At 45.1% G+C, this 18,662-nt stretch overlaps 1 protein-coding gene across 4 annotated transcripts in view; it reads right to left on the reverse strand.

Annotated features, from left to right (window-relative positions):
• Positions 1–16,727, reverse strand: part of tdrd7b (tudor domain containing 7 b) — a 30,980-nt gene extending 14,253 nt beyond the window's left edge. The window contains exons 1-6 of one of the 4 annotated variants that reach the window (XR_005038598.1): positions 16,564–16,727; positions 14,841–15,053; positions 14,302–14,446; positions 3,378–3,609; positions 1,218–1,297; positions 200–453 (exon numbers count right to left, since the gene is read on the reverse strand). Coding sequence is in view for 3 of the 4 variants with exons in the window: in XM_036957798.1 (XP_036813693.1) it covers positions 200–453; positions 1,218–1,297; positions 3,378–3,609; positions 14,302–14,446; positions 14,841–15,053 (924 nt within the window). In the remaining variant the exon portion in view is untranslated. Of the gene's footprint in view, positions 1–199; positions 454–1,217; positions 1,298–3,377; positions 3,610–4,404; positions 4,990–14,301; positions 14,447–14,840; positions 15,054–16,563 lie in introns of those variants that run through there. The other 3 variants (XM_036957798.1, XM_036957800.1, XM_036957799.1) reach the window with 3 other exon arrangements.
• Positions 16,728–18,662: the final 1,935 nt, after the last annotated feature.

Raw genomic sequence — 18,662 nt, forward strand, 5'->3', positions numbered from 1 at the left:
TTTTCCTCATGCAAAACAGATGATTGAATTCAGCCTACTGCTGAGTATCTAACTAACTATAGGAACATTTATTTACTCAATGCGCCCCTGTACAATATCAGTATTACACTTTTGCAAACACATTTCATTTATTTATCTTCCCTATATTCATATTCTATAAAATATGTGACCTGTAAATAAAGTATCCAATATAACTCACAGTGCATACGTGTGTCCAGTGCTCCAGATCTTTGAGTGCTTCGCTAGGCAGGTCCTGTTTGTATAGTTCTCTGTAGAGCTGGGGTAACTTAGACACCCAGAAGCCATTACTGTATTTGTTCAGCACCTCTCTGAGACGCCCCTGCACCTGCTGGGGGCTGTAGTTCCCGCCAGCAGAGGAGGGGTTGTAGTCCTTGGGGGAGTGCTGTGGCTTGGGCTTCCCAGAGCCAGCACTCTCGTTGAGGTTTGAGGGAGCTGAAGGAGAAAATAAGGGGCGGAAGACATTTCAAGCGGATGTTGGTTAGGCATGGATGTGTACGAACTTCTACAGGTATATATCCTGGTTATTGGGGTGATATGTAATAAATAGGTCAAGTGACTCTCTGTCCTGACCAGGCAACTAGGGCCCAGAGAAAAACTCCTGGACCTAAGTAGGTGTAGCTTATCTAAGAACGACGTGTTACATTGCGAGAGACTCTTGGTAACACAACAACAAAAAATAGTCTGTTTCCTGGAGCCTGTATCATGAGTTTGTAGCCTGAAGCTAAACTCTAGCCTGTAATGTTCTTGCTTTGAGATGTGTTGCGTTTACAGGTCAGTAATTTAAAGGCCAGGAACCAGAGGGGCCAGCCATTCATATGTTAATAACTGTTTGAATAAGGTTCTACTACCTGGAAAGGCCTCAGATGTAAAGACTCATCTCAGAAATGTTTTTTATTTACCTTTATTTAACTAGGCAAGTCAGTTAAGAACAAATTCTTATTTTCAATGACGGCCTTGTTCAATGGGCCTTGTTCAGGGGCAGAACAACAGATTTGTACCAGATTTTTACCTTGTCTCTGAGATTCGAACTTGCAACCTATCGGTTACTAGTCCAACGCTCTAACCACTAGGCTACGCTGCCGCCCCTGAACGATGAAATACATCCCTGATTAGAGTGTAAGGATGAAAACAGCCATGCTGTGTGCCTTGAAGACCCCTGCTCTTGGACATACACACTTTTACAGAGTCCTACTTACTGTTGCTTTGGGTATTCCTGGATAGGTGAGCGTGCACTTCCTTCTGGAACCGTGATGGAAGTGTCATCCTTTTGTCTGACCTACACAAAAGGAAGAGAGAGAAAATGAATTGTTGACTGAGCCATTCCTACTGTATCTAAACTACACACTTATGAACCAATGGAGGAATATCAAACGTATGTATTGACTTTTTTTTTGCTTGTTTGTTTCCTGTTTGGAAACATCATTTCAGTCTGCGTCCCCATTTCTCAACCGAACAGAAACTTTGGTGGAAGAAGCCAGCGAAATCACTCAGTTAACCTAGTCAGTGCTAGACTAGACTATACTCTACAGTATTCTGTACACACTCCATAAACAATACCCCTGTGCTCTAGAGTCTAGGGGCCTGAGATAGTCTAGAGGTCTCCTCATGGAAGTAGAATCATTTCTAGAACGGCCCCTATTCAAGTCCATGGGTTGGTGAGCCTTCCTACAAACACCATTTCTATTGATGGCCTCTCTTGATTACACCATGCTACCCATAATGCTCTCTGATGGGAGTCTCTCCATCCCAGAATGACCTTAGACAATAGGGACATAACATTATGAATACATACGCTTATACAACTGGGTCGCCGGGCACAACAGTACTGATGCACCATAAACAGGCCATTCTTTGGCTACACAACCCCAGACATACATAATTGGGGCCAATAGTTTGTCATAACCACATTGTTTTGCCTGATTGACCAGGAAAAACTCCCCTAGTTGTAGCCTACGAGTTTCTTCCTAATCAGGAGAGGGCATATGCTCAACACTTCTGTCCCCGCTGTATATAAAACTGAGATGCAACGTGGACTGGAATCAACATTAAACTATTAGAAAATAAATATTGTAAACTATGATGGATTGCTATAACTGTTCAATTGTATTAGCCCCAACAGTTAACTCGAAAGCCAGACAAGCTTTTGAGAGCGGCCAAAATGTGATTGACCCCACAAACCCTCACATACCACCAGTGAGAACTTGACAATGGCCAAGCGATCAGTGGCTGCACCACCCAGATTTTTCCTCTAGTTGCAGATAAAAGTGTGTTTGTGTGTATGTGTATCTGCATTCCTGTGTGTGTGCGCACGCCATGCTCTTGTGTGTGTGTGTGTGTGCGTGTGTGTGCGTGCTCCTTTGTTTGTGTGCTCCCACGCGCGTCCCTCTGCATTTGATCGGAGGCGTCAGATGAAAGTGCCCAGACTGTACGACTACAGATATGCTGATTCATTGGGCTGTTAATCTGTAGTAGAATAGGAGAGGGATTAGCCTGCCTTGTCCCTATGCTTTCAGCCATGTCACTCCGGTCTCCCCTGTGGTCCATTGTCTGGTTAGAGAGCGCCAATGATACACACACACACAAAAAAAGAGTGAATCGGGGTAAGGTCAGTTGTTTTCATTAGCTAGCTGTTAGCCACATTGTGCTTGAAAAGCGAGAAAGGAGGAGAGAGAGGTGGGAGAGGGAGGGGGTGGGAGAGAGAGGGGGGGGAGCGAGAGAGAGGCTGCTGCATCCCTGGTGCTACTGCTGAATAAGCACGGGGGGGGGGGGGGGGGGACTGAGGGAAGAGAGGGAGGGAGGGAAGAGATGGCTGGCCCCACTAAACTAAACCAACCATTGGGTTCCAGCGCCCTTCATTCACGATTCTATTCTCATTCAGGTCATGCACCAAGGAAGAAAGAAAAAAAAGAGGAGAACAGAGGAGGAAAGAAAGAGAAAGAAAGAAACTGAGAGGAGAGTGACTGAAAGATAAATAATCCTGGTCTTAGTTCTTTTTGTCCTTTCATTTCCCTGATTCTTAGACCATGGAACAAAATCCCCCCCTCACAGTGATGGCGATGCTTCCAACTCAAAGTAATATTTCCTAAACAGAGGAAGAAACTCAAACTATTTACATAGCAGCACGACAACCTAAAAGGGACCAAATAAGAAGCCCTCATTTTTGGTTCCTAGAGAGTAATTGTACAGCGACAGCATTTTAAACAACCCCAGAGGAAAGTTATTCACACTACTAGGCTCCCAAGGAGAGAAAAGTTTTTTCCCTCCATTATTTGTTATTGAACTAATTTCAGTCATGATTAGAATTAATAGTGTAGTCTAACCAGTCTAGTCTATGGTTTCCACCAATAACCACTCACCTCTCTGAGGGCACAGAGGACTTCCTGGTGGTAGTGGTGTTCTGATGGGTTGGTTTGTTCTGGTTGGAACTCTGATTAGTCTTCCCTTCTGATTGGGTGTCCCTCATGTCCCTCCCCTGTCTAAAGTCATGTTGGCCCCCTGACCGGCCGCCCCCGCCTCCTCCACTTCCTCCTCCTCGCCCCACACCACGACCCCTATGGTCTGGCTGTCTTAGGGAGGTTCTGGGCTTGGCTGGGGAGGAGAGAAAGATAGTGATGTCAGGATGAAAGGAAATACACACATACATATGTACAGTATATATCCCTCAAAACCACATCTGGACCTGGAAGCCAGCTCCACTGCTTTTTTCCCATTCTGCCCCACCAATCAGGGACTGCTTCAGACCTGGAACACCAGGTGGGTGCAATGAATTGTCAGGTAGAACAAAAAACAACTGTGGAAATCCGGACCTCAATTTGAATTCCTCTGTTATATACTTTACATACACGGATAAGCAATGCATACACACACACACACACACGCACGCACGCACACACGCACGCACACACACACACACGTCAGTTGGCAAGAGGAGAAATAATACATCTAAACAAGACATTGAAGAAGGGCTTTCTGCTTATCTTTAAGTCAATCATAAAAACAGCAGAGTCACTAATACTGTCACTGTAGATCCTCCTGTAGATCCATTGGATGCCAGATATTCTACAAAGAATACCCCTGCAGCACTAACATCACACCCATTAACCTAGTTCCGACACCCTATCCAATCCAGAGCCTTCTATTTACATTGTAAAGGCTCTGATCCGATCCAGCCCTAGTATGACATCATCAGCCTGAGCCCCACTCTGGTAATAAATCATCCATATCAGCCCAACCCAGCTGACATGACATCACACAACAAACAGCCCAGATCTTACACACCACACCTCTCAGCCTGACTGTCTCCTCCTCCCTCCCTGCTCCTCTGTTCATCCTTTCCGCTCTTCTCTTCCTCCCTTTCACTCCTCTGCAGAACCTAGTACTCACCAAGCCTTGCTATTGCTGAGAATGAGACACCACAGCAGCAACCATCGGCAGCCTCCGTATCCCACCTCCTTCACAGAGATAGGCTGTGGCTATAGCTAATTACAGTACGCGCTGGCCTGTCTCAATGCATACCAGTGACCCTCTCCCTCTAGGGACATGCCGTCTGAGGTTAGGTGAGGCGACACCGGTGGTGGCGAGACAAAGACGGCAGACACAGCAGCAGTAGCGGCATCACAGTCCCAGAGTCCCTTGGTTTTCTATTTCAGAAAGGATCAATATTCCTAGCTGTGATCAGCCCCTGTTCAGGAGATATGAAGGGAGAGAGAGAGAGAGAGAGAGAGAGAGAGAGAGAGAGAGAGAGAGAGAGAGAGGAGAAAGCGCGAGAGAGGAGGGAGAGAGAACGCAGGAAGAGAGAGGCTGCTGCGTTGGCATGTGAATCAGCACCTCGTCGTTTGCTTCTAAATCCGCTGTTCGCTGCTGCGATGAGACTGCATGAGCTTCTCTCCTCCTCCTCCTCTCTCTGTCCGCTTAGACTCCCTCTCTTTCTCCTTCCCTCTCTCCCCATCTCTCTTTGTCTCTTGCTCTCCCCCCCTCGCTCTCTCCACCCGCTCTTTCTCTCCCTCCCTCCTTTTTCTTCCTCGCTTGCTCAATCTCCCTTCTCCTCCCCTCTCTCCCTTCACATTTCCTGAACGGGGGCTGATCCCAGCTAAGACTATTGATCCAAGCGAGGGTGTCTATACAACGACTGTGTGTGTGTGTCAGTACAGCAACTCGGTGTGTGTGTAAAGAGTTTCATTCCAAAACACTATATATCACTCCCAGTTAGGGGTAGTGATGAGCTCTACAGCAGAGTCTCACAATTCAATCGCTGGTTGAAAACTGTTTTCTGCCCCTCCCAAAAGATAGAATTTGTAGATAATTGGCCCTCTTTCTGGGACTCACCCACAAACAGGACCAAGCCTGGCCTGCTGAGGAGTGACGGACTCCATCCTAGCTGGAGGGGTGCTCTCATCTTATCTACCAACATAGACAGGGCTCTAACTCCTCTAGCTCCACAATGAAATAGGGTGCAGGCCAGGCAGCAGGCTGTTAGCCAGCCTGCCAGCATAGTGGATTCTGCCACTAGCACAGTCAGTGTAGTCAGCTCAGCTATCCCAATTGAGACAGTGTCTGTGCCTCGACCTAGGTTGGGCAAAACTAAACATGGCGGTATTCGCCTTAGCAATCTCACTAGGATAAAGACCTCCTCCATTCCTACCATTATTGAAAGAGATCGTGATACCTCACATCTCAAAATAGGACTACTTAATGTTAGATCCCTTACTTCAAAGGCAATTATAGTCAATTAACTAATCACTGATCATAATCTTGATGTGATTGGCCTGACTGAAACATGGCTTAAGCCTGATGAATTTACTGTGTTAAAATGAGGCCTCACCTCCTGGTTACACTAGTGACCATATCCCCTGTGCATCCCGCAAAGGAGGAGGTGTTGCTAACATTTACGATAGCAAATTTCAATTTACAAAAAAAAAGATGTTTTCGTCTTTTGAGCTTCTAGTCATGAAATCTATGCAGTCTACTCAATCACTTTTTATAGCTTCTGTTTACAGGCCTCCTGGGCCATATACAGCGTTCCTCATTGAGTTCCCTGAACTCCTATCGTACCTTGTTGTCATAGCAGATAATATTCTAATTTTTGGTGACTTTAATATTCACATGGAAAAGTCCACAGACCCACTCCAAAAGGCTTACAAAGCCATCATCGACTCAGTGGGTTTTGTCCAACATGTCTCTGGACCTACTCACTGTCACAGTCATAATCTGGACCTAGTTTTGTCCCATGGAATAAATGTTGTGGATCTTAATATTTTTTCTCATAATCCTGGACTATCGGACCACCATTGTATTACGTTTGCAATTGCAACAAAAAATCTGCTCAGACCCCAACCAAGGAGCATCAAAAGTTGTGCTATAAATTCTCATACAACACAAAGATTCCTTGATGCCCTTCCAGACTCCCTCTGCCTACCCAAGGACATCAGAGGACAAAAATCAGTTAACCACCTAACTGAGGAACTCAATTTAACCTTGCACAATACCCTAGATGCAGTTGCACCCCTAAAAACTAAAAACATTTGTCATAAGAAACTAGCTCCCTGGTATACAGAAAATACCCGAGCTCTGAAGCAAGCGTCCAAAAAATTGGAACGGAAATGGCGCCACACCAGACTGGAAGTCTTGCGACTAGCTTGGAAAGACAGTACCGTGCAGTATCAAAGAGCCCTCACTGCTGCTCGATCATCCTATTTTTCCAACTTAATTGAGGAAAATAAGAACAATCCTAAATTTATTTTGATACTGTCGAAAAAGCTAACTAAAAAGCAGCATTCCCCAAGTGAAGATGGCTTTCACTTCAGCAGTGATAAATTCATTAACTTCTTTGAGGAAAAGATCATGATCATTAGAAAGCAAATTACGGACTCCTCTTTAAATCTGCGTATGCCTCCAAAGCTCAGTTGTACTGAGTCTGCACAACTCTGCCAGGGCCTAGGATCAAGAGAGACACTCAAGTGTTTTAGTACTATATCTCTTGACACAATGATGAAAATAATCATGGCCTCTAAACCTTCAAGCTGCCTACTGGAATCTATTCCAACTAAACTACTGAAAGAGCTGCTTCTTGTGCTTGGCCCTCCTATGTTGAACATAATAAACGGCTCTCTATCCACCGGATGTGTACCAAACTCACTAAAAGTGGCAGTAATAAAGCCTCTCTTGAAAAAGCCAAACTTTGACCAAGAAAATGTAAAAAACGATCGGCCTATATCGAATCTTCCATTCCTCTCAAAAATTTAAGAAAAGGCTGTTGCGCAGCAACTCACTGCCTTCCTGAAGACAAACAATGTATACGAAATGCTTCAGTCTGGTTTTAGACCCCATCATAGCACTGAGACTGCACTTGTGAAGGTGGTAAATGACCTATTAATGACATCAGACCGAGGCTCTGCATCTGTCCTCGTGCTCCTAGACCTAAGTGCTGCTTTTGATACCATCGATCACCACATTCTTTTGGAGAGATTGGAAACCCAAATTGGTCTACACGGACAAGTTCTGGCCTAGTTTAGATCTTATCTGTCGGAAAGATATCAGTTTGTCTCTGTGAATGGTTTGTCCTCTGACAAATCAACTGTAAATGTCGGTGTTCCTCAAGGTTCCGTTTTAGGACCACTATTGGTTTCACTATATATTTTACCTCTTGGAGATGTCATTCGAAAACACAATGTTAACTTTCACTGCTATGCGGATGACACACAGCTGTACATTTCAATGAAACATGGTGAAGCCCCCAAATTGCCTTCGCTAGAAGCCTGTGTTTCAGACATAAGGAAGTGGATGGCTGCAAACTTTCTACTTTTAAACTCGGACAAAACAGAGATGCTTGTTCTAGGTCCCAAGAAACAAAGAGATCTTCTGTTGAATCTGACAATTAATCTTGATGGTACAGTCGTCTCAAATAAAACGGTGAAGGACCTCGGCGTTACTCTGGATCCTGATCTCTCTTTTGATGAACATATCAAGACTGTTTCAAGGACAGCATTTTTCCATCTACGTAACATTGCAAAAATTAGACATTTTCTGTCTAAAAATGATGCAGAAAAATTCATCCATGCTTTTGTTACTTCTAGGTTAGACTACTGCAATGCTCTACTTTCCGGCTACCCAGATAAAGCACTAAATAAACTTCAGTTAGTGCTAAATATGGCTGCTAGAATCCTGACTAGAACCAAAAAAATTGATCATATTACTCCAGTGCTAGCCTCCCTACACTGGCTTCCTGTTAAGGCAAGGGCTGATTTCAAGGTTTTACTGCTAACCTACAAAGCATTACATGGGCCTATCTTTCTGATTTGGTCCTTCCGTACATACCTACACGTACGCTACGGTCACAAGACGCAGGCCTCCTAACTGTCCCTAGAATTTCTAAGCAAACAGCTGGAGGCAGGGCTTTCTCCTATAGAGCTCCATTTTTATGGAATGGTCTGCCTACTCATGTGAGAGATGCAGACTCAGTCTTAACCTTTAAGTCTTTACTGAAGACTCATCTCTTCAGTGGGTCATATGATTGAGTGTAGTCTGGCCCAGGAGTGTGAAGGTGAACGGGAAAGGCTCTGGAGCAATGAACCGCCCTTGCTGTCTCTGCCTGGCCGGTTCCCCTCTCTCCACTGGGATTCTCTGCCTCTAACCCTATTACAGGGGCTGAGTCACTGGCTTACTGGTGCTCTTTCATGCCGTCCCTAGGAGGGGTGCGTCACTTGAGTAGGTTGAGTCACTGACGTGATCTTCCTGTCTGGGTTGGTCCCTCCCCCCCTTGGGTTGTGCCGTGGCGGAGATCTTTGTGGGCTACACTCGGCCTTGTCTCAGGATGGTAAGTTGTTGGTTGAAGATATCCCTCTAGTGGTGTGGGGGCTGTGCTTTGGCAAAGTGGGTGGGGTTATATCCTTCCTGTTTGCCCCTGTCCGGGGGTATCATTGGATGGGGCCACAGTATCTCCTGACTCCTCCCGTCTCAGCCTCCAGTATTTATGCTGCAGTAGTTTATGTCTTGGGGGGCTAGGATCGGTTTGTTATATCTGGATTACTTCTCCCGTCTTATCCAGTGTCCTGTGTGAATTTAAGTATGCTCTCTCTAATTCTCTCTTTCTCGGAGGACCTGAGCCCTAGGACCATGCCTCAGGACTACCTGGCATGATGACTCCTTGCTGTCCCCAGTCCACCTGGCCGTGCTGCGGCTCCAGTTTCAACTGTTCTGCCTGCGGCTATGGAATCCTGACCTGTTCACCGAACGTGCTACTTTTCCCAGACCTGCTGTTTTCAACTCTCTAGAGACAGCAGGATTGGTAGAGATACTCTTAATGATCGGCTATGAAAAGCCAACTGACATTTAATCCTGAGGTTCTGAATTGCTGCACCCTCGACAACTACTGTGATTATTATTTGACCATGCTGGTCATTTATGAACATTTGAACATCTTGGCCATGTTCTGTTATAATCTCCACCCGGCACAGCCAGAAGAGGACTGGCCACCCCTCATAGCCTGGTTCCTCTCTAGGTTTCTTCCTAGGTTTTGGCCTTTCTAGGGAGTTTTTCCTAGCCACTGTGCTTCTACACCTGCATTGCTTGCTGTTTGGGGTTTTAGGCTGGGTTCCTGTACAGCACTTTGAGATATCAGCTGATGTACGAAGGTGTAACGGCTGTTGGTGGAAGAAGGTGAGGACCAAGGTGCAGCGTGGTATTTGAACTTCAGTCTGGTGCAGGCACAAAAACAGAACACAACTACCCACAAGACACAGGTGGGAAAAGGCTACCTAAGTATGGTTCTCAATCAGAGACAACGATAGACAGCTGCCTCTGATTGAGAACCACACCGGCCAAACACACAGAAATAGAAAACAGAACACAAAAACATAGAATGCCCACCCCAACTCATGCCCTGACCAAACCAAAATAGAGACATAAAAAGGATCTCTAAGGTCAGGATGTGACAGTACCCCCCCCCCCCCCCCCCCCCCCCCCCCCCCCCCCCCCCCCCCCCCAAATGTGCAGACTAAACCTATAGGGGAGGGTCTGTGTGGGCATCTATCCGCGGTGGCTGCTCTGGTGCGGGATGTGGACCCCGCTCCAGCTTAGGCTTGGCCCACTTAGGTGGCGCCTCTGGAGCAGGGACCCTCGCCGCCGACCCCGGACAGGAGGGCGACTCTGGCAGCGCCGGACAGGGGGGCGACTCTGGCAGCGCCGGACAGGGGGGCGACACACAGGAGACCTGGTTCTGGGAACAGGCACAGGACTCACCAGGCTGGGGAGACCTACTGGAGGCCTGGTCCGTGGAGGAGGCACAGGATAGACCGGGCTGTAGGGGAGCACTAGAGATCTGGTGCGTAGCCTTGGCACCACTCTTCCAGGCTGAATGCCCAGTCTAGCTCGGCACATGCTGGGAGCTGGAGCAGGCCTCACTGGGTTCTCCTGGCAAACTGGGGAAACCGTGCTTAGAGCCGGCGCAGGATATCCTGGCCAGAGGAGACGCACTGGAGGTCTGGAGAGCAGGGCTGGCACCATCCGTCCTGGCTTGATCCTCACCCTAGCCCGGCAGATGCGGGGAGCTGGAATGTAGCGCACCGGGCTCAGAACGCGTACTGGAGATCTGTAGCGCCAAGCTGCCACAAGACGTGCAGGGCTGGGGAGGCGCACAGGAGGCCTGGTGTGTGAGGCTGGCACAGTCTTTACCAGACGGCTAGCACGCACCTCAGGATGAGTATGGAGAGCTGACTCAGATGACATCAAATCCAGGACACGCTCCGTCGGGCGGATGTCGTGCCTCATGCACCAACACAGCAACTCCCTCATTACTCTCTCCTCCAATCTCCCCATCAACTTCTCCACTGTCTCTGCCTTGCTTCCGTCGCTCACCTCCAATTTCGCCCTGACCGGCTCTGGTTCCATCCTTGGCTCCTTACGGTAAGCACGGGGAGTTGACTCAGGTCTGACTCCTGACTCACACTGCCCGTGTGCCCCCCAAATGTTGTTTTGGGGGGGGGGCTGCCTCTTGGGCTTCCTTGCCAGCCGTGTTCCCTCGTATCTCTGGTTCCCTTTTCCTGCTTCCTCCGCTCTCCTGGCTGCCTCCACCTGTTCCCATGGGAGGCGATCCCTTCCAGGCAGGATCTCCACCCATGTGTAGGATCCCGTGCCGTTCAAGATGTCCTCCCATGTCCATTCCTCCTTTTCACCACGCTGCTTGGTCCGTTGGTGGTGGGTAGTTCTGTAACAGCTGTTGGTGGAAGAAGATGAGGACCAAGGTGCAGCGTGGTACGTGTACATATTTTTTATTTGAACTGAACAACAAAAAGAATGACCGAAACAGTTCTGTCTGGTGCAGACACAAAAACAGAAAACAACTACCCACAAGACACAGGTGGGAAAAGGCTACCTAAGTATGGTTCTCAATCAGAGACAACGATAGACAGCTGCCTCTGATTGAGAACCACACCCGGCCAAACACAAAGAAATAGAAAACAGAACACAAAAACATAGAATGCCCACCCCAACTCACGCCCTGACCAAACCAAAATAGAGACATTAAAAGGATCTCTAAGGTCAGGGCGTGACAGAAGGGCTATATAAATAAATTTGATTTGAATTTGATTTGATATATCCATTTTCTGAAATGTTTGTAAATGAGCTTTTATTGTATAAAGAAATTTTGAAAGAGGTGTGTTTTTTCACTCTCAAATCATGGAATGAGGTTGTTCAATGACAGACACGTACAGTGGGGCAAAAAAGTATTTAGTCAGCCACCAATTGTGCAAGTTCTCCCACTTAAAAAGATGAGAGAGGCCTGTAATTTTCATCATAGGTACAAAATGAGAAAATAAATCCAGAAAATCACATTGCAGGATTTTTTTATGAATTTATTTGCAAATTATGGTGGAAAATAAGTATTTGGTCAATAACAAAAGTTTATCTCAATACTTTGTTATATACCCTTTGTTGGCAATGACAGAGGTCAAACGTTTTCTGTAAGTCTTCACAAGGTTTTCACACACTGTTGCTGGTATTTTGGCCCATTCCTCCATGCAGATCTCCTCTAGAGCAGTGATGTTTTGGGGCTGTTGCTGGGCAGCACGGACTTTCAACTCCCTCCAAAGATTTTCTATGGGGTTGAGATCTGGAGACTGGCTAGGCCACTCCAGGACCTTGAAATGCTTCTTACGAAGCCACTCCTTCGTTGCCCGGGCGGTTTGTTTGGGATCATTGTCATGCTGAAAGACCCAGCCACGTTTCATCTTCAATGCCCTTGCTGATGGAAGGAGGTTTTCACTCAAAATCTCACGATACATGGCCCCATTCATTCTTTTCTTTACACGGATCAGTCGTCCTGGTCCCTTTGCAGAAAAACAGCCCCAAAGCATGATGTTTCCACCCCCATTTTTCACAGTAGGTATGGTGTTCTTTGGATGCAACTCAGCATTCTTTGTCCTCCATACACGACGACTTGAGTTTTTACCAAAAAGTTATATTTTGGTTTCATCTGACCATATGACATTCTCCCAATCTTCTTCTGGATCATCCAAATGCTCTCTAGCAAACTTCAGACGGGCCTGGACATGTACTGGCTTAAGCAGGGGGACACGTCTAGCACTGCAGCATTTGAGTCCCTGGCGGCGTAGTGTGTTACTGATGGTAGGCTTTGTTACTTTGGTCCCAGCTCTCTGCAGGTCATTCACTAGGTCCCCCCGTGTGGTTCTGGGATTTTTGCTCACCGTTCTTGTGATCATTTTGACCCCACGGGGTGAGATCTTGCGTGGAGCCCCAGATCGAGGGAGATTATCAGTGGTCTTGTATGTCTTCCATTTCCTAATAATTGCTCCCACGGTTGATTTCTTCAAACCAAGCTGCTTACCTATTGCAGATTCAGTCTTCCCAGCCTGGTGCAGGTCTATAATTTTGTTTCTGGTGTCTTTTGACAGCTCTTTGGTCTTGGCCATAGTGGAGTTTGGAGTGTGACTGTTTGAGGTTGTGGACAGGTGTCTTTTATACTGATAACAAGTTAAAACAGGGGCCATTAATACAGGTAACGAGTAGAGGACAGAGGAGCCTCTTAAAGACGAAGGTACAGGTCTGTGAGAGCCAGAAATCTTGCTTGTTTGTAGGTGACCAAATACTTATTTTCCACCATAATTTGCAAATAAATTCATTAAAAATCCTACAATGTGATTTTCTGGATTTGTTTTTCTCATTTTCTCTGTCATAGTTGAAGTGTAGCTATGATAAAAATTACAGGCCTCTCTCATCTTTTTAAGTGGGAGAACTTGCACAATTAGTGGCTGACTAAATACTTTTTTGCCCCACTGTATTTGTTTAAAATCTATCACTTAATGGTTTCAGAGCAACAAATACTACTGCAAGTAGTACTGCTAGGTTTTACAGTCAAATATAACAAATAACTACATTTGTAATAAAGAACTTCACAAATTATACATTAAAATAAAAACTAAAATATGAGATCTGTATGTAAAACATCTTCATTTGACATGTTTTGTCATTTAGCAGATGCTCTAATCCAGAGAGATTTACAGTTAGTGCATTCATCTTAAAATAGCTAGGTGAGACAACCACATATCACAGTCAAACATACAGGATATGGACATTCCATTCCATGTCAACAATGGATATATAGCATTTAGCAACAAAAAAAACATTTTCATAACACATCTAAAATCTATGAATTAAAAATCTGAGAATAGTATTTTACACATACATTAATGTAACCATAAGTAATCATTTCTGATTTAAAAAAAAACATAAATGTGAAAAATTGGTGGATATAGCATTTTGGAAATAAACTCTTAGTGTGTATGTGTCGGTACAGCGTCTGGTCTTGTACGAGGCTTTAGTTCTTAGTACCTTAGTACCTTTGGACTGGCCCAAAATATCTATAAATATCTATAAATTATCTTTCAACCTGTCAACTTAGAATTGTACATCAAGTACATACATTGTCCCACATCATTGTCCCATTGCAAACTCATGTAGGGCATTGAGTTCAGGCGTATTCTAAAAACAAGCTCAAGTGTCTGTGTAATTTGATAAGTTAACTGAATGTTCCCCAGTTTTGATCCAAAAGGTGGCATTCCATGGAATCAGTATGAGGTGAAATCTTAGTTTCGAAACACTTGAATTTCCCCTCTCAGCTAATACAATAAAAGGCATTCAGTGACAGCCTCCTCTACTCAGATAAGACCCAATTTGCAATTCTATAAGTCTACAAGTCTAATGGTTATGGAAAAAGAAGATGGATTTAGGCAGTCAGACCCCCCCCCCCCCACACACACGCCCTACCGTTGAGGACGAGAGGGGCGGCAGGCTTCACTCTCATCTGACAGTTGACCATTTGGGGTCGTCCAGTCTTCTTCGAGGTACGCTGGCGAGCCACCAGCTTGGCGACGTGGGCAGTCTCACCAGAGACTGAGGCGAAATACACCATCTGGAGAGGGAAGAGAGAACCCCCCCCCCCCCCCCCCCCCCACACACACACACACACACACACACACACAAACAACAGTTAGCTAATAGCTACATTATCAGTCTGCATTGACTTTTGAACTGGTAATTAGGGGATGATTAGAACGCTTGAACTGTTCATTTTATCCAGTGGCTGACTGGCTGGAAAATGACGTTTTCAAAAGTCAATGATTCTGAACGATTAGCATCCAGCTGGTGTGAGCTAAAGAGTGTATGTACCCGGTGGTACCCCGCTCTTAGTGTCTCAGTTTGTGTGTGTGTGTGTGTGTGTGTGTGTCCGTCTGTCTGCTCATCCATACATCTCTCTGTTGGTGTGTGTATGTGTGTGTGTGTATATATACACACTCTCTCCTCACCTCCCCAGAGCGGTTGCGCTCCATGCGGACCACGCTGGGCATGCTGTGCAGCAGAGCGTCCAGGTTGCCATGACCCAGCTGCTTATGAGGGATCTGTTCACCAGTCAGATCCTTGTATTCAGACTGGAGGCGGGACAAAGACACCCCGGGTCCGCTCTTATTGGCCGTCAGCACCTCCCGTAACATCTTCTTCACCAGCTCTACGTCTGCCATCTAGATAGAACACAAAACAAGGACATTTTATATTTGACCATTTCTATTTTATTTTACCTGGTCGTCCCAATGAAGTCAAAATACCTATTTTTCAAAGGAGGGATAGAGGCCAAGAGGCCTGGCAAACTGGTTGGTAGCACTTTACATTATAACAAAGTGGAAATAACATGGTAATAGTTGCTATGGTAACAAAGCTATAGTTGTAGGGCTATGTTTCTGAACCTGTCTTTGGGGACAATACAGATTTGTTGTATTAAAAAGGATTGGTCCATTGGGTCAGGGGTGCCTTGTCAAACAGGTTTCTCATCACTGATCTGAGAAAAGCGCAGGATCTAGAGTTTCTCTGGTGGGTTCCAGTCTGTTTTTGTTGAAACAGACTGGCACCGGGCCCTCCAGTTTGTAGAAGTTTAACCTCAGTATAAACATCAACTAAGTTCAATATCTGACACTGACCAATTTAAAACAAAAATATATAATAATAGATGTTTATGATACAATTAGTATCTGCCTAAATACAACTTTTGTAGCCGATAACAGAATCATGTTCAAAACTAAAATCATAGCCCCACATTGTAAACTAATATCAGGTAAACATAGAAAGCAGTCTCTATATTGAAAGCAACTTATAATAATAATAATAATAATAAGGTATTTGCTTAACTAGTTACTGCAGTCAACATGTTGACTTTCTCTCATGATGGTCAAATTACGTTTCACTATTACATTTCACTGTAATCGAGGGCATTCAGTTTCGTGTTTAACTTCAGCACACTGCACAACGCCCCAATCTGGAATTTGCAGCGCATGCAGTTTGATTTAGCTTCAAACAGAGTCGTTTTGTAGAGTCGTTTTATCGCAAAAGGATTTGGTGTTTATTTTCAATTATTTGATTTGATATAAGACACAGACAGTTCTCGAATTTGGCAAAGAAAGGCACGCCCTCAATTTTCTCCAGCAACTTTCTTTTGCGCTCTCTCTCGACTTTTTGTAAATACCGATGACTTAAGAAGTGGGTCTAAATACAAAATAAATTGTGGATGAATAACAAAATATGTCAACGTGATAAATTGTTTATAATAGGTCAGTGAACGCGTCTCGTGCCACTCTCTTCACAGGATTTCCTCTCCACAGAGAATAGAGAACAAGTGGTGACGTAATATGTCACATCCATACCCTCCATGCCAACGGAGAATTGGATAAAGTTGGCGCTCTATGCGGGGACATTAAAAACCGAAAAAGCAAAGGATTTCTTGGGATAAATTAGGCTGTCAAATATAATCTAAATTCTAAATGTGCAGTTGCAACTGTCACCAACAGCAACAAGCCCCAAGTGTCATGTCAAGCGACGTTGCGCTCTATCGAGTTCCGTACTCATGTCACTACTTGGGGGCACTCAAAGAGCGCTTATCCAAATTCACCGCCAACAAATAGGCTAATATCAAACTGAAATCGTTCATCTATCCAATGTTTGTGAAATAATTCAATAATCACACATTCACTAAACTCTTACCTTGCTGGGAATGAATACGGGGGATGGTGACCCGTTTAATTTATTCACGACCTGCTCGTCACACTCCCTGAAAGTTTAGCCCTGACTATTCCGAGCTATCCCCTCTCTCACTCAACGCTGCGCTCGAACCAAGCCAAGCGTCTCCCAGTCCTCCGGTTTGTGGTTGGTGTAGCCACGTGTGTGTCGTGAACAACATTAGCGTGAGCAACAAGTGTGGGATCGGCAGTTTGCATTCAAAATAAAAGTTCCCCATTGAAACTGATGCAAACGGATTAAAAAAAATGGCAAAGATGCCACAATTGGACCAGATCATGCTAAACAAGGGTTTAATGTTGTTATTTAAATTAAACAGAAGTGAATTATGCCTCATCCGTGATGTGTTTGGCTAACTTAATGTGTTTGGCTAACTTAATGTGTTTGGCCAACTTCGCAGCTTTGCACAGGGGGCGATGAAACATGGTCTCCACAAGCTTCCATAGCCACAAAGTCAGATTCCAAAACCATAGTCAAAATTGGCTACAAAAATATAGCTTTTTAGTCTTAGGGTTTGCAGTGTGGTTAAGGTTAGGGCTATGGTTGTTAGGTTAATAATAATTAATAATACATTGTAGTAATGGGCAGGGTTTATGACTTTGTGGCTATGGAAGATAGTGACAACCATGAAACATCGGAAGCCATTCATTTTCAATGGGGGAAAGTGAAGTGGGCGGGGGAAAGCGAAGTGGGCGGGGACCATTGGGCAGTGCAAGCATGGGCGCAAGACCATCATCACGGCGGGACCTAAATTGGGGAAAGTTGAAATGTATGCAAGTACTCAACAATATTGCGGCGCCATTGACCAATCGAAGCTCACTATACCTGCCAGCCCCTACTGGATTGGCTGTTGATACCTAGTAGCCATAAGCTACCTAGCATTCTTGCTAGTTTACTAGCACCCGCATGAGGGCGAAGCTAGTGTGGATTTCCCTAAAAATATGCTACAACTGGAAGTGACTTTTCGTAGCAGGTTAGGAGAGCATTTTCACTAACCTTAAGTCTAACTCCTTTCCTGACCTTAACCTAATTCTACTAACCTGCTATGTTAATTATCCTAACCTGCTACCTTCATTTACCTAACCTGCTCTGTAAATGACCCTAACCAGCTACGAAAAAGACACTTCTGGTCATAGATGTATTCAAGTGGCGTTTTTTGGGGGGGGAATCTCAAGCTAGCGTAGAGGCTAAGCGAGAGGGTCGGCTCTGCCCAAAATCTGTCAGTGAGAAAATAAGTGTTAACAAGTGAGGAGTTTTTGTATCGGGGGCAATGAGTATAGAATTTGCTCAAGGTAAAAGTGAATTGCTATGTTGAAAGGTGAGGCTTATTTGATCTAGAAGTTTCATAATGCTTAGGTTGTTATGAGTGTAGTGATATGAAACTTTGAGAAAAACTATTTTATATCGGAGTTGTGCCTGTTGTTCACACGCGTCCTCTCATTGGCTAAAATATTCCCACCTGATCGCGCCTCCTCCAGTGCGTCTTTTGCGGACCTTTTCCATTGTTAGAGCAGTCAGTCGACCATCTTGTCAATATAATAGATCATCTTTGTTATTGTCCATTTTACACTGAAGAAAAAATATAAACGCAACATGCCACAATTTCAAAGATTTTACTGAGTTACTGTTCATATAAAGAAATCAGTCAATTGAAATGAATTCATTAGGCCCTAATCCATGGATTTCACATGACTGGGAATACAGATATGCATCTGTTTATCACAGATCCCTTAAAAAAGAAAAGGGCGTCTGTAACAGTTTAAACTTTCGTCCATCCCCTCGCCCCTACCCGGACTCGAACCAGGGATCCTCTGCACACATAGACAACTGACACCCACGAAGCTGACACCTTGCAGAGCAAGGGGAACCACTTCTTCAAGGTCTCAGAGCAAGTGACTTCACCGATTGAAACGCTATTAGCGCGCACCACCGCTGACTAGCTAGCCATTTCACATCAGTTACACGTGGATTTAAAAAACAGACACTATCTGATGTAACCACATTTGCCTCATACAGTACGACACATCTCCATCTCATAGAGTTGATCAGGCTGTCGATTGTGGTCT

This window comes from Oncorhynchus mykiss, chromosome 21 (genome assembly GCF_013265735.2).
Source record: "Oncorhynchus mykiss isolate Arlee chromosome 21, USDA_OmykA_1.1, whole genome shotgun sequence".
In the NCBI taxonomy this organism is placed as follows: domain Eukaryota; kingdom Metazoa; phylum Chordata; class Actinopteri; order Salmoniformes; family Salmonidae; genus Oncorhynchus; species Oncorhynchus mykiss.